General features: G+C 42.4%; 1 protein-coding gene across 16 annotated transcripts in view; it reads right to left on the bottom strand.

Annotated features, from left to right (window-relative positions):
• The window catches only part of FGGY (FGGY carbohydrate kinase domain containing), a 424400-nt gene that overhangs the window by 346937 nt on the left and 55233 nt on the right, over positions 1-22230 (bottom strand). For all 16 annotated transcript variants that reach the window (XR_006780460.2, XR_006780459.2, XR_015726250.1 and 13 more), the window contains one exon: positions 12441-12529. Coding sequence is in view for 13 of the 16 variants with exons in the window: in XM_087865929.1 (XP_087722055.1) it covers positions 12441-12529 (89 nt within the window). In the remaining 3 variants the exon portion in view is untranslated. The remainder of the gene's footprint in view (positions 1-12440; positions 12530-22230) is intronic.

Genomic DNA, 22230 nt, shown 5'->3' with positions numbered 1-22230 from the left:
AGACCCCTGGTCCTCCACTGAACTACATTTAAAATAGCTCTTGTGAAAGACACAGTGGCCATTTCTGTGTATGTGCGCCAGCAGCAATGGATTGATTGTAAAACGAACAATGTGCACTTCTTCCCACTTCTGCCAGGAGAGAGGACATTGTGTCGCGGGCTAGGGAGGGGGAGGGGGCGGAACTAAAGAAACCAAGCCTTAAGGTTTATTACACGAAATTCTGATAAAAAGCACTTCGAAGCCTCTTTCCCATCATCAAAAAACCACACTGGGCAAGATCAGAGCTTAACAGCCAACAAAAAAACACATTCAATCCCTGAGATCATTTTCCTGAAATAGAAAACTACATATGTTTCTCAAATTTCACATCAAGCCACTGCAGAGGCCAGACTGCAGGGCTGAATTGGGCCAAAGTCAGTGAGTGAGAGAGGGAGAGAGAGAGGAGAGGAGAGGAGAGGCGAGCAGAGGGGGATGGGGTGGGAAAAGGAATAAACGGAAGAAAATGAGCCCATTCTTCCACATCACCACATTTCTCTAGCACAATCTAAACTTACAAACACCCCCCAGTTTCACAGAACTTGTAGTTAGGGTTGCTTATCGGGCAGCCTTTACTTTGTCAAATTAAGACACATTGCCTTGGATTAGCAAGACTCCTTAAATTCGAAATGACTTCATGGTTGGCTCCGAGTTCAGCGTCTCTGGGGCCAGCCGCCAGGAACATATCCACTGTGGAACCTCCCTCCCTTCTCCATACTGACCTGCCTGACTTTTCCATGGAGACAGCAGAGCAAAATCCCAAGCAGACAGGCTGTCAGTGTTAATTAAAAGTCCAACCACCTCTTTAGAAACTATCTCCAGCTCAATATTTATACAGAATATAAGACTCCTAACAGACAGGGCTGGAGAGAGGAGCGGGAGGTTGAGGCGGAAATAGGTTTGAATGGCATTTGGAACCCATTAATTTTTAAAAGACAGGCTGCCACCCTATATAGACCCAGAGAAGTTCAAAATGTAACGAAACCAGGAAGATGAATGAGCTGAAGATTGTTTAGAAAGCCTGGAGAGAGAACTCAGCTTTTGAAAAGAATAATATCTGGGCAATAATGAGAGCTGACACTTTTTATTGGTGAATGCGGTTTTTGGCACATTTTAATGACACAGGTTGACAATTTTTCGTATTTAACAAAAGGGAAAGCAATCTTCTAAATGGCTTGGGAACAAAGGACTCCCTGACTGCAATTTCTTAATAACATTTAAGAATTCTCTTCAAAGGCCCTTGACAATAGAAAGAGGAAGAAAGGAAAATGAAGAAAACAAGAAAAAAAAAAATATATATATATATATAAAAGAAACTAAATAGAAGGAAAAAGAGAAAAAGAAAAGAAAAGGATACAGCATTCTGACACCAAATTCCAGCCCAAAGGGTTGAACTGTAGAGTTTAACAATAACTTTTTACAAAGGAGTGAGTTTTAAGAAAGAATACAAAGAAAGGCTTTGGTCAACACCAATACATCTCACAGACTGAGAACTTTAGTCCCAGGAGGGCTGACTGGATCACCTAATCCAAGCACCAAGTTCTACAGACGAAGAAACCGAGAGCCAGGAGATCCAAGGTGACCAGGCTGCACCAGACACCAGTCTTCCCGGTTTCAAACCACACTACTTTGTGCATCTCAGGATGTAGGTCCTGGACACCAGCAGCAAGCCCTTCCAGTAGTACGGGCGCCAGGACTGAATGACATACCTTCCATTAGCGACTGAAACTAGGCCCCCAGAATCACAGAGGTGCAACATACTCCAAAGGCCCAACAGCAAAGTTCACAAACGAGTTGTCCAACAGAGGCAGCCACCCTGGATGGGAAAGAAATGTCAGACGCCACAAGGACTGCAATGCCCTGTCCGTCTGGGGGATGCCTTCAGGGCACAGATGTGACCCTGAAGCAATGTGTAGGATGGGGAGGTCCCTTCAAAATCTCACTGCTACTCCATCTCGGGGTTCAGTTATGTCATCTGGAAAATGAGATCTCTGTTTAACACTGTCACAGTTTCAAACCATTTCCAGCACAGAATACACCACCATACTATTTGCAAATTTGGAATAGTACTCAGAGGTCGTTCTACGTTACCATACTGAAAGAATACATGGGATTATATTCCAAAAGTGATGCAAGGTCTTAGAACAAAGTACTAGGTAAAGGAAATGCTATATTGCTGCTCAGTTGGAAAATCACAGTCATATTGGCTATCATCTTTCAGGCATAGAAAATTCATGTCTAGCTGTAGGCAGCAGAGAGCTGGAAAAAAAGTACATAGACACTGAACAAATTCAGACTAGTAGTTCTTAAAGGGTACACAACATAACCACCCGAGGTCACACATTTTTACCTCCTCTGTTCCAAGGGACAAAGGTGGGGATTCTTAACCTTTTCTGTCCAGATTTACTTTATTGATGACAAGGGAAGGAAGAAACTCATCCTTCTGCAGAGTCTCAACGTGGCAGATAAAGAGGGACAGTCAGTGATTGCCACAGTCAAGCATCAGTGTAGGGCAGTAGTAGGACTCCCAGTTGCTGAGAATCTGTGCTTAGACTCTGGTGCTTCTGTTAGGCGTGGATGAGAAGCCTTGTCCTGTTCCCTGACGGACCCGGAACATTCCATTCTCTCCTGCCTACCCGGACTTTCAGCCTCTGGATACTGATCTTTCTTTGGTCTCGTGACACCTACCCTGGGATTGAGAGGGATTAAATAACTTGTCCAAAGACCACTTGCCCAAATCCACCCAGCAGATAAATGGCAGAGCAAAGCTTTGGGCTCAGGAGTATAAGACCCAGCCTTCACAGACATTTGAATAGTTTAAACAAATGTGTACCTGCCTACTGCTAGATTAGAGGGAGGGTACTTCTTGGGTGCTCTATTATATATATGCAAGGAATGAGTGAATGAGTGAATGAATGAATGACAGAAATTGTGAGCTACAGTTGCTTCAAACCATATACCTCTTTCCCCAAGACTTCCACCACCCTCCCCTCCTCCTGATCGCTATCATGGATGGATTTCATACTGGTATCTGGGGTCTAGGTCAATATAACTTCCTGAGAAACGACAATCTGAAACTATCTTTTTACCTGCCCAATACTAATTCTCCTTTTTTGCTTTAGTAGTAAGAGAAATCCAATTTCATTCAGGTAACAATGTATCCAGCTAAAAGCCTATTTCGTCTGGGCTCCATTCGAACAAGGCATGACCATAAACCCGAGGGCCGGCCGAGGATACACAAACACAAGTGTTGTGCAGATTAAAGAAGGCTGACTCAGGTATGTGGAACACCTTCCTATGCACCCCATCTTCCTTCTCCCTGCTACAAAGAATGTACACTAGACAACAGAGACTCCAGCAGCCAACTTGGACCTTGGGGTGACCTTGAGGATGGAAGTCAGGGCTAAGGATGGTGAAGTAAAAATATCAAAAAACCTAGTGTCCTTGATGACTTCATGGGGCTGACACAGGAACTCAAGACTCCACATGTCTCCATTTATGTACAGAAGAGAATGAACACTTAAGGGTGTAAGCAACTTTTTTTTTTAGATTTTCTATTATTTCTATTTCTCGGTGAAGAGGTAAAGATCATATTTCTTCTGTAGAGAGTGAAAGCACTCCTCCTTCCCAAAAATAAGGGTAAAGGAAAGCTAATATTTACAGGTCATTTCTCAGCACTGTGAGATATACTATAATATTAGCTGATGTGAGAAGCTGACTGAATCATTCTTCCTAGAACCTAGAAGCACTGTTTTATACCATTGCTCTGGAAACCATCCTTCAATACAGCCATAAAACAATGCACGTCAAAGAGCCTTAGCATTCATCGTGTCAAGAAAAACTATGATTGTTTTCTCCCCAGAACTCTTTGATTTTATGACACTCCTAGAGAATCCTTATCCAGTTTCAACTAAGGTCTGGCCAAAAAAATGTTACCTCCAGGATGATTTAAATTCAATGAATTTTACTTTCATTCAGATTTCTAACATTAAAAAAAATCAAGCCTTAAGTTATAATGAGAATCTACTCTATAGTTACAAGGATGGCTATAATAAAAAAGAAATACAAAAGGAAATAAAGTATTGGTGAAGAGGTAGAAAAACCGGCATCCCCATACACTGCTGGTGGGAATGTAAAATGGAGCAGCCACTACGGAAATATCTGGCAATTCCTCAAAAAGCTAAATGCAGATTAACCGTATGACCCAGCCATTTTACTCCTAGGTATATATCCACGTGAAATGAAAGCAGACTCAAATGGATACTTACACTTCAATGTTCACTGCATTATTCACAACAGCCAAAAGGAAAAAACAACCTAGTTGTCCATCATGGGTCCACCAACAGAGGAATGCAAAAGCAAAATGTAGGATATTAATACAATGCAGTATCCTTCAGCCACCAAAAGGAAATTCTGGCATAGGCTACAACATAGATGGATCTGGAAAACGTAATGCTAAGGAAAATAGCCAGACACAAAAACCCAAAATTATATGATCCTACTTCTATGAGGTATCGAGAGGAGGCGAATTCACAGACACATAAAGCAGATGAGAGGTTACCAGGGGCTGGGGGAAGGGAGGGATAGGGAGCTACTGCTTAAAGACCACAGTGTTTTGTTTGCGGAGAAGAGCAAATTCTGAAAACGAACAGTGGTAATGGCTGTCCAACACCACGAATGTAATTATTGCCACTGAACTCTTAAAAATGGTTAAAATGGTAAGTTTTATGCTATACATATTTATACAACTCATAAAATTAATAATATAATCTATCAAAAGCACTGAACTGTATATTTTAAATGGGTGACTTACATAGGATGTGAATTATACCGCAACAAAACTTTTTTTTTTTAACCAAGTCTCATCTTAGATATGCAACTCCAAAAGGCAATAAAGCACTAAGTAAGGGATACGGATTGCAGACATGTCCCCAAAGGCAGATACTGGAGTAGACGTTTCTCCCTTCTTCCCGCCATGCTGCAGTCTCAGCCCTCGGGGAGGATGAGGCTGCCCCCGAGGCTGCCCTATTCACTCAGAGCAGCACCAGAGGAGGCACAGTGGACTTTGCACCCCATCCCCTTACTTAAGTTTCTCCAAGGGGGTAAGAGCTCATCAGATGGCTGAGAGACTGGACTACATTAAGCCACGTTTTAAGGGTGACTGTGTAAAGACAGGCGACAAGCCATGCCTAGAACATCAAACGCACTCCTTCCAGGGCACCTGGGTGGCTCAGTCAGTTAAGCATCTGCCTTCAGCTCAGGTCATGAACCCACGTCGGGCTCCCTACTCAGCAGGGGAGTCTACTTCTCCCTCTCTCTCTGCCCTTCCTCCCTGCTTGTACTCTCAAATAAAGAAATAAAAATCTTTCAAAAAAAGAAAGAAAAACTGTACTCCTCCCCTTTCTGTGCCCAGGTGCAACCAGCATGCTTTGGCTTCAGGTAAGCACACCTGAACCTGAATGCTGCTGACTCAGTTACTCAACTAGAGAGCTGGTTGACATAACCAGTCTTCCTTCCCCTATATGTACACGTTCACATGAACACAGAGACAGTGGTTTAGTCTCACTTCTGAGCTGCATTATCCATCCAATATACCAGAAGCTCTATACATTAGAGGTTAAAGTGTCTTTTTTTGAAATAATGGGGTAGGTTTCCATTCTTCATTTAGCTAATACGCTTTTTATGTAGTCTCTATCAGTCAGAAGACCAGTGGCAATCAAGAGTGAGTGACACTTTGAACCCTTAACAACAGGGATACCTGTCAGGAATTCAAATAATGAAGATCAACGTTAATTGTCCTAAGTGTAATGATGACACTGTGGTTACATAGGAGATTGTTAGTACTCTTAGGTGATCGAGTTGCAGAATTTAGAAGGAAGTAGTTGATGTCTGCAACTCATTTACAAATGGTTCAGAGACAGAGCACTTGAGATACAAATGGAACAAAATGTTGAGGAAGGTAGGTAAAGATATGGTGTTCAATATGCCATTCTCTAAACTTTCTTGTGGGTTTAAAATTTTTTCAAAAATAACACCTGGGGAAAATACCAAAACAAAAGTCCAATGCTTTTGATACATTACATAGAGTTCTCACCAATATTTAAGGAAACACCAAAATCCAATATAAATATTAGTAATTGACATTTATAATACTAATGGACATAATAACTGACAATGACATCAATTAGTAAAACCAGTGGTTGCTAAATATATGAAAAATTAGCTGCATTTAATAGTCAAAAAATGAAAATTAAAATAAGATACCATTTTTGGGGCACCTGAGTGGCTCAGTTGGTTAAACATCTGCCTTTGGCTGGGGTCATGATCCCATGGTTCTGGGGCAGAGCCCCACGTTGGGCTCCTTGCTCAGTGAGGAGTCCGCTTCTCTCTCTCCCTTTGCCCTTCCCCCTGCTCATGTGTTCTCTCTCTCTCCCTCTCTTTCTCTTGCTTGTGTGTGCTCTCTCTCTTAAATAAATAAAATCTTAAAAAATAAATAAAATAAATAAAATAAAATAAGATACCGTTTTAATCTTAAAAACCGGCAAAATTGACACAAACATTATACTGACATAGGGTAGAATATTATATAGGTATCAAAATCATGTTTTCAGATATTTATTGATAAGGAAAATAGAATACTACGTGAAGAAAATATAAATTACAGCAAGTAGATTTATAATTTTTTTATAAAACAGAAACATAGTAGAATAAAGGTCTAAATATGATACTATTTTTGAGATCCTGGCAATTGTATTTGGAAAATGACTACAGATCTCGATCAATAACCTGACCAGGTTCTTCTCCTGACAGATTAGCAAATAACCATGAAAAGAATAACAGTACAATAATATCTCCTATAAACTTAAAACATAGAGAACCATGCAAATCAGGAAAATACTTGCTATTTAAAAGGGATTATAGTTTTTTAAAACCATAAAATTGATCTCTTTAAAGTAGAAGACAGAATACTGACAACTTACACAGAACCGTACACTGTACGTGGAGAGGAAAGGGAAGGGAAATAAACAAATATATAAAGAAATCTATGGGGAAAATCAACCTGAGATTTTATAAATCAGCTCTCTTTTCTCAGGTGCCATAGAAAAGTCTCAGAAATTTTAACATGTAACTTCTTTTTTTCTATTTAAATTCAATTTAATTAACATATAGTGTATTATTAGTTTCAGAGGTAGAATTTAGTGATTTATTACTTGCAGATAACACCCAGTGCTCGTTACTTCAAGTGCTTAACATGTAAGTTCCAAAGCAAACTTACCAACGTGTCTCTTATACTTAAAGAGCCTGGCCATCAATTTCTTTTAGTTCAAAGAACTAAAAATAAGTGAATTGAAAATAGACAAATCTCCCATACAGAATAATTCAAAATAATATATGTAGATACTCCGCCCTCAAGGAGGTGAAGCATAACTCCCTAGTCCTTAAATGTGGGCTGTGCATGGTGACTTCCTTCCAAAGAGTACCATCTAGAAGGAGGAGAGGAATAACTTAAGGGTGGAAAAATCTAACAAACAATACCTTTGCCAGGTGATCAAGGTCAACATCAATAGTGATGTCATACTGATAGCATGTACCCTTGATATGATATGATGAGAATGGTACTGTGGTCTACCAAAAACACACTACCCAAGTCTCATCATGAGAAAAACATCAGACAAATTCCATTAGCGGTTCATACTACAATATACATGACTAGTCCTCTTCAAAATTGTCAAGGTCTTCAGGAACAAAGTTGAGAACCTGTCCCAGCCAAGAAAAGCCTAAGGAGATATAACTAAACCATATTACATTTATAGTATCCTGGATAGGATCCTGGCCATTAGGTAAAAACTAAAGCTGTATAAGTAATGTATGGAATTTAGTTAATGATAATGTCTCAATATTGGTCCATCAATTGTGAGAGAGGTATCATGTTACTGTAAGGTATTAATAATACGGGAAACTGGGTGTCAAATATTTAGGAATTCTCCTGTACTATCTTCACAACTTTTCTATAAATCTAAAACTGTCTTAAAATAAAAAGTGTATTAGAATTATAATTAAATTTAATAGGTCACACTTTTAAGTAATTTGTAGAATATTGCCAACGTTTGGTAATTAGGGAGAAATTTGTCTCAGCCTCCAGTGTTAACACAGAGTTCTACTTCTGAACAGCAGTAAAGTTCTTATCTGTTTACTCAGTTCATCTTGACAATGCTCTAATCTTTGCTTTGGCCACTAGGAAGCTTGGAAACGAATCTAATTGTAATTATGAAGAATCTTAGAACTTTTACAAAGTTCATAGTTTCATCTTCATTGTTCTAGCAATATTTTTACTTCTTTGTGATTTTTCATACATATTTTATCACCTTTCCTCTTATCCTATTATCAGTCATCTCAAATCTCTTTAGAGGAAGGATTTATATATACGAATATGTTTTTGTCTGATAATACAAAATTGCATTGTTCAAATTTCTGACTTCCCATTTGTCATGTAATGAAAATTCTGGGTAGTGACTCACTCAAGGGTTAGAATGGGGCAAATTACTAAAGCATCCAGCTTCAGTTTCTGAAATGCAAAATGGTGATAACACTACCTGCTTTAACCAATGGTCATGAGGACTAATGGGGTTCACATCTGCTAATATGCCTAGCACGGATAAAGAGAAGGTGCCTGAAAATGGTAACGATCGCATTATTATTAATAACAAAAATAGCAATCCTTATTTTCATTCATATAGTGAAAAGAATGGAGCTGAATTACAAATTCATCATGGGCCAGGTCATGACTTTCTCAGTGACCCAGATAAACATGGGTAGCTACCATATTTAGGGGAATGAGAACAATAACTAAAGGTGGGTAACAAAAAGGGGAGGACAAAGCCAAATAGGGGAAGAGGAGAAGGAGGAGTAGTCACTGCCAAAAACAAGTCTGAAAGCTTTAAGACAAGGTGAAATCTGATCACTTTTTAGCCTTGACTCCACTAGAATAATAAAAAGCAAAAAAAGAAAGAAAGAAAAAACACCCTCTAGTTTTTCTGGCACTCATTTCCCCAAAGCCTCCCAAAACAATCACAGTAAGAGGCAAATAAACACCAAATCTGAACCTCTCCTTGGCCCAGATGATGCCAAGTTCATGTTTCACTGCCCAAAGTTTTTTTTGGTATTGGCACATTCAAACTCAGACCCTCATAGCCCTTATTCTAGAAAAGGGGACAGACAATGGGGATTTTTCGTTAAAAGAACCATGCACTGTTGCAATACTGTGTACGCAGTACCTCTAAGTCCCTCAGTGACCCTAAGAGGACACATCCAGATGGGGACCTGAGGCTCAGTGGGGGAACTAGTTCACTCCAGGTTCCTGCAGACAGTACACGATGGAGACACTGAACCCAGGTCAGTCTGATTACAAGGATTTCCCTCTTTCCACTTTGCCAGAAACTTAATGCAAAGACTCCCTGCCAAAATCGATAGAGAAAGGGAACTAAATAAAATAGCTAATTCCTTCAAAAAATTGCCCAGCAGTGTGTTGAAGTTCTTCTGTTACCTCCATCAGCCCACACAATAACGCCACAGATTGGGTGCTGTCATTGTCCCAATTCTACACTCGAGAAAGCTCAGACGGCTTACTTGTTTTGCCCTAATTGTGCAGGTTGAAATAGAGAAAGCAGAAGGTATTGAGAGACTGAGGAACCAACAGGAGAGAAAGACAGGTGTAAGAGACATGGCTGCCAGGGAGAGGGCAACTGCCCCGCAAAAGAAACTCTGTGTCTGGTGCCCAAGGCCCACAGGCTCTGCTCCAGGAGAGAGAAGCTGGAGAGGAGGCCTCTGAAGGTGCTCATGAGTCCGGGGCAATGGGCAGGGGAAGGGGGATTGTAGATTTGTGCTAATGAAAATAGAATGAGTCATGAGTGTCACAGCCAATAAGAAAAAAAAAAAAATGGCAGGGAAGACTAGACAGCCAATAAATCATTTCTGAACATTAAACTTTCTGCTTCCTGAGGGTTTCAGATTGTTTTGGGTGGGGATGGAAGCCCCCAAACACATTCTGATGGGCCAAAAAGAAGCTCTTGTTTTTTTTAATTTATCAAGTTCATTAAAAGTTTTAAAATACTTCCAATCCCTCACAGGTGTGAAGTGCTTCAGAGTCATATATCACTTTCCTGTATATTCTCTTAAGCAGTGTTGCCCCAAATTACCTGATCATATATAACCACCTGGGGTACTTGGTTAACCTATAAATTCCTAGGTATCCCATGGAGATTCTGATTCAGGAGGCTAAAAACTGGAGGCCCTGGGTATCTGTGCATTGAATAAATGAGTCAGCTAATTCCTATGATCAGGCTAGTTTGGAAAAACAGCTTTAATAGGATTCACCTAACAAGCTTTCAAGGTAGGTATCATGATCCCCATTTTAACGATAGGTTCAAAGAAGGAAAGGACATGCCCAAGGTCACACAACTCATGTCTGGCAGAATGGAGAACTACAAATCACACTGTGACTCCACAGCAGGTATGCATGCCACCACACTGAAATCTGAGCCAGAGCTAGCTTCAAAAGCTCACTCCTTGCTGTCTTAATATGGCATCAGACACCAGGAAATGAGGGTGTAGACTATCCAGCGCCATCAGGAAGAACCAGGAAGACGTTAGCTCCCTGGGTTGAATAACACTCGAGGAAAAAGACAAGGAAAACAAGGTCCTCCTCTCTCTGCAGTTCTTTTTTTTTTTTTTTAAGATTTTATTTATTACTTGAGAAAGAGAGAAAGAAAGCGCATGCGCACAGAGGGAGAGGGAGAAGCAGACTCCCCGCTGAGGAGGGAGCCCGACGTGGGGCTTGATCCCAGGAACCTGGGATCATGACCTGAGCTGAAGGCAGACACTTAACTGACTGAGCCACCCAGGTGCCCCTGCCGTTCTATTTTTGAGCCCTCAAATGTTGTGGGCCAAGGGGGTATTGCCAACACCCACACTATTAGCACTGCTTTGACTAATAGGTCTATTTGGCTAAAATGATGGAAGTATTTCTTTCACTATTGCACAAAGGTAGGAAAAAAGGCCCTTCTAGAAATAACTTCAGACAATTAATGTCACACCACAAGAGGAATACTCTAGATGAAATCTTCACCCACACACTGACATCCCCATTGGTGACAGCAGTACAACAGTGATTAATTGTACCCTCTGGGGTAAAGTTCAGACCGGTCCCCCAGAGCCCGCTCCCCCAGACAGGTGTAAGTACCTGAGGTGTGCTGAGGCCATTTTTATACACACGTGGCTCTCCACTACCCTGAGACCTGTGGCTAATGATCATTTCCCTGGCAGTAAGGGAGGGTAATTCACATTAAGAATGGCATGCTTGTGAAACACGTCCTCTCCAATCTCCTTTCTGGAAGCCCCTCACACGGAACTCTTATCAACTGTTATCAAGAAAAGGTCCAAATCATACAAAATGAGATAGACAGGAAGAACACAGGGAAAATGGTACTCCTATTCCAAGCTTCCCTTGACTTTAAATAAAAAAGGAAAATGGGGAGGATTTAGCCCTCCCCGAAGGAGCTGACTTTAAGATCAACACCTGCCTCCCTAAATATATGTATTTATACAGGTTTATCTGTCCTCTGGGAAATGATTCTCTTCCTCACAGATTTGTTCAATACCTGTTATCTAAATCATTTTCAAGATGAGAAAACCCCTCCCCCTGTCCTGCTGCTTCTCTTGTGTAACTCCTGAAACCTGAGGTCAAGATGACAACAGGCTTGCAGACTTTGAGATTTCATGTTCAACCTGTCTCTATTACACACACACACACACACACACACACACACACACACAACCACTCTGTTAATTATAGCAGCTGCTACTTCACACCAACTATTTTTTAAATCGCCTCTGCCATGTAGCACATACTTATTTATAACATTCGTAACTTATTGAAAAATATTGTGACTTCAGCATACAGACCTCTACACTCTGCAGTGATTCAGGTACCTTAATATAAAAAGCAACACACTCATCCAGTTAAAATCAGCTTCCTCGAAAAACATATCTCTTGCCTTCATTTTAGGGGCCAAAAAAAAAAATATTTTTCTTTTATTCACCATGTAAAAAGTGCCTTTGGAAAAACAGTCACATTTCACGATGGACTGTTCATGTCTCCTTCAAACGTGTCCAATTTTAATGAATGGCCTTCACCTTGGATACTCACATTCCAGGCCTCATAGAAACAATGGTGTTTGGGCATGTGCAGTGGAGGTGGAAGATGGATTCAAGATGTTTCAAGTATGCAAAATCGCATGCAGATGTACAAACAGTATGTCCAGTCAAAGCGAGTTAAGAAAGCAATATATATACAGACACCCGAGAATGGATGAGCGCAAATAAAATCCAACATGTAATTAACATACCGTGCTGTGACACCTGTTGCCTTCCATGATAAGAAGTCTGGGAGATCAAAGAAATGTCCCGCCTTATCCCAGCAAGTCTCTCTCAAGTTCTGCCAAATTAAATATACATTAGAATCAATTATGGGCTTTTTTTCCTACCCATCCCCTCTTTCAATAATGTTTCAAATTTTTCAAAACAAAAGCATAGCCAACAATGTCCCATAAAACATCTGTTCAGGGACTGGGGGCCAGGGGGAGCAGGGATGGCATGCAAGCAGTACCTATATAGGAATGAAAAATTGGCAATTATTGATCCTTCCAAAAATGACCATCATTTCCCTTTTATCCCCTTGGCCAGCCTGGAGAAGGTTAGAAGCACAGTCTGTGAGAGTGTGCAATCCATCTTCCCAGTGAGGGGTCACAGGATACACTTCAAGACATACAGCAAGATTTCAAAGCTGAACAGTTACAAGCTGGGAAGAAAACTGCACTAAGAAACTACCCCATGAAATGGAATGTGTTCCGCCACGTAGAATTCTCTCCACCTCAATGGGTTCCAAAGGCAGGAGAACAATTGGTTCCTGCCTTCAAAGAACTTCCAGTCTGAGCCAAAGAGAATGGCACATAAGCAAGCTATTCTTATAAAATACCTAAACATTTGTTTCTTCCAGTCTCTTCCACACTGCCAACGTGGTCAGATTTTTTTCTTGCCACTGGGCTTTTTCTTTCCTCTGCCACCTCTGTCTAGAACACCAATTCCTCACCCACCACCCTGCTGCCTCCCAGGATCTATGTTGCCTGCCCCCTTTGATGAACCCTATCCACCCCTCCTTGGAGAAGCCTTCTAAGGTCTCCTACTGAGGGTAGGTCTGAGTCTCATACGACCCACACCACCCCACAATTATTTGTGTACTGTCTTTCTTTACTGTGAGAACATAAGCCCTGCAATGTCAAAGACACTGTCAGTCTTATGCTCTATGATATACCCCACAACTCTCTCCTCTCCTCCCCTCCACAGGACTGGACGGTTAGCTGTGAGGTAGAAGCTACCTGACTCCTGTCCCCTTACACACGTAGCTGGACCAGGGATGGACATGTGACCTAACTGAGCCAATCAGATTCCTTCTCCCAGGAAGCTAGACTCAGGATCCAAATGGAGTCATTTAACTTCTGCTTATGAATGAGGGGAGATAAACTTGGAAACTGCCAAGTGGACATTTTCTGCCAAGTACCTAGAGAAGTAGAACTTCACAAAGAGAAGAGTCAAGCAGACAGAAGCAGTAGCAAGAAAGGTTTCCTACCATCCAGGCAACTCTCCAAGTCCTGGTTTCAATTATTCCCTTCCCAAGAGGCTACAATAAAAGGAATGTATCATAAGCACAAGAGTATCTTGGGGAACCTTAGGGCCACAGTGAAGAAGTCCCACAAGAGATATATTCCAGTATCTGTGAGAGGGTGACACACAGCACTCAATAAATATTTGTCACTTTCACCTTCCAATATCTTTCATGTGAGGAATGCTTCAGTTTAGAAATGGGTTCCACCTGTGTTATCTCCTTAGAATGAGGGAAAGTTCTGAGTATTATTACATCTCCTTTACAGACATATGACTGGCCTTTATCTACATTTGCCCTTGGATTCTCTGAGTTCTTCCTCCCTCCTCCTTCCCTATCACTACTGTATGAACTACCTATGTTCGCAACAGAGAAACCGAGCATAATCCCAGGCCCAGGGTCCCACTAAAACAGCAGTAATATCAAAAGGGGTCATTGGTAAATTACAGTGTGAAGCCCATTTTCCATTATTGTTGTTGTTTTAAATTCCTAAGCACTGGGGTGATAGCTTACATCTAGAAAGGGCTAAGCTTCTCTTTGAACGCCCATACATGTTCATGGCAAACAAGGCAAAACGTACAGCTGACGAAATGTGCCTAACACAGCTATGAACTAGTAGTATCTTCAGACCCTAACAGAGTCACAATCAGGAAAATGGTAGCTTTTGAAATTGTGTGAGTCAACCTACTAGTCTGCCTTCGGGGCAGTCCCTGAAATCTCTTTCCCTGCGCTCTGTGGTTTCAGTGATCAGTTTCTAGGGAGAATGAGAAAAGGCAGCCTCCTTCTACGGGTTCCAGGGTCCAAGGCCAGTCACCAGAAATGAACCGCTAAACCACAGCAGCAACAACCAGCGCTTCAAGCCAAAGCTGAACAATGTTCCTAAACTCCAAAAACAACTGCTTCTGTTAGATCTTGTATACGGTCATTAAAGATTTCACATAATGAGAGCTTTCAGCCTGGAGCCACGCAGACAGTCACTGTGGACAATGGGACCCAAGCAAATGTCTCCAAGAGAACTTCAAGCATCTTGCCAAAAAAAGAGACACTGCGGTAGGAGGCGTGAGGCAGCTAGGGAACGTCATTTCTTCTTGAGACTGGGCCAGCTTCATCTACCCAAGCCACAGACCCCAGTCCAACCTCCGTCTATAGGATGAGAAACCAGAAGCATCTAATTAGAAGTATGAGGTATTCTTATGAACACACACAGTCTTGGAGGAAGAGAGAGCAGTATAGTCCCTGCTTTCTCTACAAAAGCAGTCTGGAGATTAGCCAGCAAAGAGAAGGGGGCAGAGTTTGCAGGGATGAGAGGGAATGTCTCCTAAAGCCTGATCTCTTACTTTGAGATGCTGACAGACTATCTGTAAGGATCCCATGCTGTTCTTATGTTGGACTACGTGATTCACGAGTGCTTTGTCATCAAATGCCAGATGGGCCAAGAGCACGTAGCCCCATGGATGGATTTTTAATCCACTTCTGTGGGAAAATCTCTCCTTCCCTCCCACTCCCCAGCCAGTACACAGTCCCAGCTGAGGGCCTCAATCTTACTGAATTAATTCTATTTTTTTAACCATCGGGCCTGTGACTGTCCTCCTATATTCCACCACAGCTCACAGGAGAGCGCCCACACACCTCATCTCATGTGATTCTCAGGGCAGTTCAGAGGTGTGTACGTGAATATACAGTGGTCTCATACTAAGGACATAGAAACAGTTTCAGGCAGGGCCTAGGCCAAAGTCACATAGGACTTCTAGCTCTAAAGTGAGTGTTCCTTTCTCCCACTACGCCACAGTCACCATCCTGAGGCTCCCGGACCCATCAGAAATGTGGAGTTTGGCCTTTGGGGAACATGATGACGGAAGCTATTGCCATTCTTTACAGAAGAAAACAAACAAAAGCCCTTCCAAACACATTTCTGTACACAATTTAAAAAATTTCAGGGATTTCACTTCCAATCCTGAACAGCTCACTTAACTTCTATGGACCTAATAACCCCTTCCATGCATGGACGGTGTATGGGGTGGAGAAAGCACAGAGCAGGCCCTCAACACACGCCAACTTTAGCCGTATCTCACCATGTGACCACTGAAGCCAGTTCACACTAGAAGCTCTCTGTGCAGAATGAGTTAAGCCTATCTTCCGGTTACCAAGCAACTAACAAAAACTAGTCTTTTCAAGAAAAAAAAAAAAGGAATGGGCCGTGATTTGGGGCGTATGACTTGGCACTAAAGGCTTCTGCATTCCAATAACAATCCTTTGAGCTAAGCAATCCCCCAGGCTTGAAAGCAACCGAAGAGAACAACTTGCTCTTTTTTTTTTCTTTTTTTTTAATCATCTATTACTTCATAAAACCACAGCGTTTCTTGGGAGGAGGCTACAACTCCAAGTGCACACAGCTGCGGGTCTCAGCAGAGGGTGGAGACAGAGCAGTACATCCAAGATTCAGAGCCAGGCCGCGGCCGCCCTGCCAGCCTCGGGGCAGGGAGATGTAACTTTCTCCCTTGCCCTCTCTCTGTGTTGTCCAGGGAGGCAGTGAGGTCTATCTCCTGGCTGCTCGATGCTGAACGTGAAGCAAGTCCTGCAGGGTATGTTGGAAGACACCGGGGTCTAGGAGCAGCATGAGAAGGTAGGCATGAGCAGCTAAAACAGGATCATCCAAGGATTTTATTAGGAATTACAAAGAGATTCTGTCTGGGCTATCTGCTGTGTGCAGAGAACAAAAGGGAGGGAACAGAGCTCCCTAACTCCCCACCCAGTGATCCTGCCTGAGCAGCCCAAGTACTCACAATGTTGTTTTCCAGCATAACTTCCAATGAAAAACAAAACCTTATCCACACTCTATGTCTAAGACTCCAAATTAGGGCACAGGCTGACAGGACAGAGAAGAAAGAGGTTTCAGGAGGAAACATAATCCTCAGTGTCATTCTTAAAAGAAAAATGACGCTGAAAATATAGAACGGGTCATAATCTGCAGCCAGAAACCTCCCAAAATGAATGAAACAACTGTGTGTTTCAAACTCCCATCCACAAAGAAGAGACGAAACACCAGACATATTTCAGGTCAGACAGGCAGATACACTGAGAGGTTTGTGCTACTAGAGGCATCTTTCTAAAAACTGAAAACTTACCATTACATTCCTTTCTTTAAAATGATCCGACAGCTTCTCATGGCCTAGAATCACTGAACTCCTTGGCATGGCTCTCAGGACACTCAACACCCTGGCTCCAACTTGGCCATTATAATGATGAATCCTTCTGGGCTCATCTCCTAATACGCTCCACCCAGCATTCACTTCACTTCCTTCACTTGCCCCAATGCATTATGCTCCTTCCACATTTCCATACCTGTATGGAGGCTCGTGCCTCTACTTGGACTGACTTCCCCACCTTCTCCCATCACCAAACTTCTACCTTTGATTCAAATCCAACTCAAATGTCATCCTTTCAGTGAATCCCTCCAGGCCCTCCCTGTATCCCAATTATATATACATGTGCCTAAATCCACCTCAAAATGACAAACTCCCAGAGGGCAAAAACCAGCTCACACATGAAAAAAAAAATGCAAAAAGTTTCGGGAGGTATAAAGAAATTTAAAGTCAGGCCCTTTCAAAAGAAAATTACAGCAGAGCTGGAGAAAGATGTGCACAAAGGAAAAGGTAATTAATAAGATGATGTATGACAATAATGTAATGAGCCTGATACCAAGGTTTGGTGAGTCAGCCTCATAATTTTATCATAATATTTTGTGTAGGCCATATATTTGCCTCTAATGAGTAATCACAGACAAGGTTCAGAGGAGGGAAAGGGCTTTGGGGCTGGAGTAGCCAGAAAAGGCTTCATGGGGAAGAGATGTGAGCGGAAGCCTAGAGTTCAAGTCAAATTAGCATCTATGCCACTACTAGAATGAAACCCAAGAGACAAAAATCTGAATTGACAGGGCTGTCCCACTGGAGGAGGACTTATTTTACTGTACCATCATAGAACTTATTTGTGAAATGAAATCATTCCATCGTATAATTTAAAGTATTTAATTTTTAGGAACTAGACTTGTACGCATCCTCCCAGACCATCTCCCCTACAGCCCTATGGTTATACAGAAAGGGAAACTTATAATCCATACTAGAGGTGATTTCCCAACCATAAAAAAAGTTATCATTTTCATGAAAACTGATCATATTGAGCAAAGCTGACTTTGCCAGGAATGTGATATCACCACACGCATTAGGAAAACAAGGCTGTGGAATGTGGGCTCTAAGAATGTTGGAGTCGGGCAGACCTGAGTTTGATGACTGGCCTCACCACCTCCCAGCTGTGTAGCTTTAGGCAAATTAATTCTCTAAGCCCCAGTTTCCTCAAGTGCCGTATTACTAGCATCTATCTCAAAGGATGTTGTGAGAAATAAATGAAATAATGTAGAGTGCCTGATAAGTCAACAAGTTTCACCCTAATAACTGCTACAGAGCTCCATGTGTTTCAAAGCACTTTGACATGCATGATCTCACCTGCTCTGTATAATTCTGTAGGGCAGGGAAGTCATGAAATGATCAACCTCACCTTGCAGGTTGAGAAACTAAAACTGGGAAAGGGAGCATACCGTCCTAAGGTTACACACAGATAAGGGCAAGGCAGACCAAAACGCAGATCGCTGACGAGCACAGGACTAGTTCAGGTGCCTGCCTCCCAAAAGCATAATAAAACGCAGAAGCAGCAGGAGGAAAGGAGGAATGCAATGGTGATCTAGACAACACAATTCCTTGTGGGTGGTACTGTCTGTGGGAGGGAGGAATGGATGGGGTCTAATACGAAGAGAAGGCCTTGAACTGGGTAACAAGGTCTTGGAACAGACATGAAAGAAAGCAGAAGATCTGGACCAGTGAAGAGGTGAGGAGGTTTTCCCAAATACTCCATTCCCCTGGATCCCTTCATGCCCTTCTTATTGCTTTTCTGTCTACTTCTTGAGCACCTTTTCCTTAGTTGCCCTTTAATTGTGGATGCTCCCCAGGGTTCCTCCCTCACCCACATGTTCTTCTCAATGTTCATGTGCTGCCTGGGCAATCTCAATTACTCCCGCCATTCCAACCAACTACAAGTCAGATGACCTGCCAAATCTCAAACTCCACACTCTCCTCTGAGACATGCCTCCCGGGTGTTCCACAGCACCTCCAACTCGACACGTGCAAGGCAGACTCTGTGGTTTTTCCCAATATGTTCTCCTCCACCTTGATTTCTATGTCAAGGGATCCAGTTACCCAAAGGGTCATCTTCTACTTCTCCTTCTCTCTGTGTACATCCAATCATCCATCTAATTAAGACTCCCAATTAATTCATGATGAGGTCCCCACCACTTCACCCTCTATTTGTATTAGTCAGGGTTCACCAAAGAAACAGAACCAAAAGGAGATGATATATATAGACATCTATAGATCTATATATATCAGTATAGACATATATATCACACACACACACACCCTTCATATCTATGAAATCCTATACATATGTATATGAAGAAAATTATTATAAGGATTGGCTCACACAACTATGGAGGCTGAGAAGTCCCAAGATCTGCAGTAGACAAGCTGGAGACCCAGGAGTTCAAATCTGAGTCTGAAGACCTGAGACCCAGGAGAACGGATGGTATAATTTCTAGTCTTAAGGCCAATAGCTCAAGACCCAAAAAGAACCAGTCCAAGTCCAAAGGCAGGAAAAGACCAATGTCCCAGCTCAAGGAAGTTAGGTAGGAGACGTTCCCTCTTACTCAGCCTTTTTGTTCTATTCAGGTCTTCTACTGACTGGATGAGACCCCCATGGGGAAGGCAATCTGCTTTATTCTCGGATACACTCGAAATGATGTCTGAACAAATGTCTGGGCATTCTGAGGCCCAGTCAAGTTGACACATAAAATTAACCATCACATTATATCTCAGATCACTATCCTATTTTCAATCCATCACATTCTATTGCCTAGATTACAGCTATCCTATCTACGGCATACTCTACAAGTGGCCACAATTCTTCCTTTCCCTGTATTAATGCCCTTTGTGATATAACCCTGTAGCTCTTCCCATCAAGAGGTAAGTCTGTTTCTCCACCACTCACTTGGTCTGGCCTTACCATCTGCTTTGACCAGTGGAAGGGAGCAGAGGTGCCACCACGCTACTTCTGAACGGAGGCTTCAAATACCTTGCTCTTGTCTTGGAGTGGAGTGCTGCCTGGTGAGGCAGTTCAGGCCAGCCTGCTGGATGGTGACAGAACACGTAGAGCAGAAATGAACTACCCCAGCCAAGGCTCCAGACATGCAAGAGAGCTGAACAAAGCCAAGAACAAAAACCTAATCAGGAAACCTACTCTGCTCTTGAGCGAGACCAGAAAGATCACTTATCTTAGCTCATCCCAAATCAGCAAACTACATAATTATGAAGTAAACAAGTGGTTGTTTTTTTACTCCATTGGGTTTTGAGGTGGTTTGTTACCACCCCAACTGATACAGACCCTAACTTTCAAATCTTACCCCCTTTGATTCCCACCACCTACATAGCCAATTAGAACACAATCGCCTATGTAACATGTACATTTGACTATATAAATTATTTATTCACTCATTCATTCATTCATTATTTTGCATCTTCTACATGTCAGGTACGGTGCTCACTGCTAGGGAAATGAGCAAACAATAGACACAGCTCCTACCTACAGGGAGCTTTCAATCTAGTATACGTTGTACCCTTCAAAGTTTTCTACTACCTTTGGAATTAAAAATAAAATTCACTAACATGGCATATACAATCCATGTCTTACTCACCAGCTTCATCTCTGATCACTCTGAGATACTATACTAGAATCACGCACATATACTGTGCTTTTTCTTACCTTTATATCTTTATTCTTAGTGTATCCTCTCTGGACTACCCTCCCCTCTTCAACCTGGCCAACATGTACTCATCATTCTGTACTCAACTCAGGTATTACCCACTCCACACAGTCTTCCCTTATTCCCCTAAGCTGAGTAAGGTGCTCCCATGCTATACCCCCATATCCCTATCATGGCACTTCTCATCATACCCATTCATGGGTCTGTCTCCTTCACTAGACTAAAAGCTCTAAGGCGGGGAGGCGGGAGGGGAGGGGGGCAGGAGGTGAGGGGGAACTGTTTTATTCAATCTCTCTATTCCTAGGACCTAGGATTGTATCTGCTATATAGATGATGAATAATGTTAGCTGAATGGATGAATAAATAAGTGAGCAGAGATGTGCAAGCTAAAGAGGAGTTTGTGGAAATGGGAGTAAGGAATGAATGAATAAATGAATGAGACTGTGAATAAGAACCGTCCCAGTCTCTCTTTCCTCATTCAAGTTAATGGCTTTTCACCGTCTGACTTAGGAGCACAGACATTCTAGCCAAGCCAGACTGCCAGGAAGATAAATTTCTCTTCTTGGGGTGAGTAGGTCTTTGGAGAAGTTTCATTTTAATTGGAAAATGGATTCATTCACTTCCTGGCTTGGATTCCTGGGTCAGTGCAACCCCATGCTGAATGGCTGCCAAGCACCATTGCAGAGGGGGCTGAGGCGGGAACAGCACTCCGTCAAATGGCCAGTGTTCCGGGACACCTGAGGACAACCTGGCGTCAGATCCAGGCTGGCTGACATGCATGCCCCTTCCTCTTTCTTCCCCAAATTTCCTTCAACCTGAACTTTACTTATCCCTAACCCATAAAGGACAGGTATGCTCCACTGTTCCACTTGGCATTATTTTGGGCCTTATTTGGGCAGGTATAGCCTATTGTTACAGAGTTCCACTGCCATTTCCTGCAAAGCACAGACAAGGCCCACAACGGAGAAATCCTTTCACAACTCAACTAGTAAGAAGATCACAACTCCATAACCTCTTCCTTATAGTAGATGTGGAATAGCTCAACATCATAGAAAACATCCCTTCCATAGAACATTCCTTGTGTCTTCTGGGAAGGTCTTTGTAGAGGGCACTGAACACTATTTGAATTTGTGACCTGGCTCCAGCTTCCTCTTGAGCATCACCTCTCAACACTTTCACCCAGCAGCAACGCCCCAGTCCCTGAATCTCCAAATGGACTGATGCAAAGGCGGTTCCGAAAATGCAGTATGCTGCTCTCCACGGAGGCGCCTCTGGACACTCTGCCGCCTCTTCTCCAGAGCCAGACTGCACAGGAGCATAGCCTGGCTCTAACACTTCCTCGCCGTGGGACTTTGGAAAAGCTGCTTACCTACTCTTCGCTTAAATTTCCTTGTCCTACAGTAACTACAGAGAACAACACTACTACCTACACCACTGAGTTGTGGCGGGAACAAATGAGCAAATGTATGTGAGGTGCTTAGAGCATGTGGCACAGAGTAAGCACTTCTCAAATGACTGTTATTATTAGAAGGTCAGTGGTGTGACCTGTTTCCATTTTCAGGAAGGAGCAGGAGCCTTAGAGACTGACACGTTCAGCTTCAAACCTTGGTTC

This window comes from Ursus americanus, chromosome 12 (assembly GCF_024610735.1).
Source record: "Ursus americanus isolate L20-20 chromosome 12, mUrsAme1.1.p, whole genome shotgun sequence".
In the NCBI taxonomy this organism is placed as follows: domain Eukaryota; kingdom Metazoa; phylum Chordata; class Mammalia; order Carnivora; family Ursidae; genus Ursus; species Ursus americanus.
Note: the sequence above shows the minus strand (reverse complement) of the source record. Positions and strands in the feature narration are given on the sequence as shown.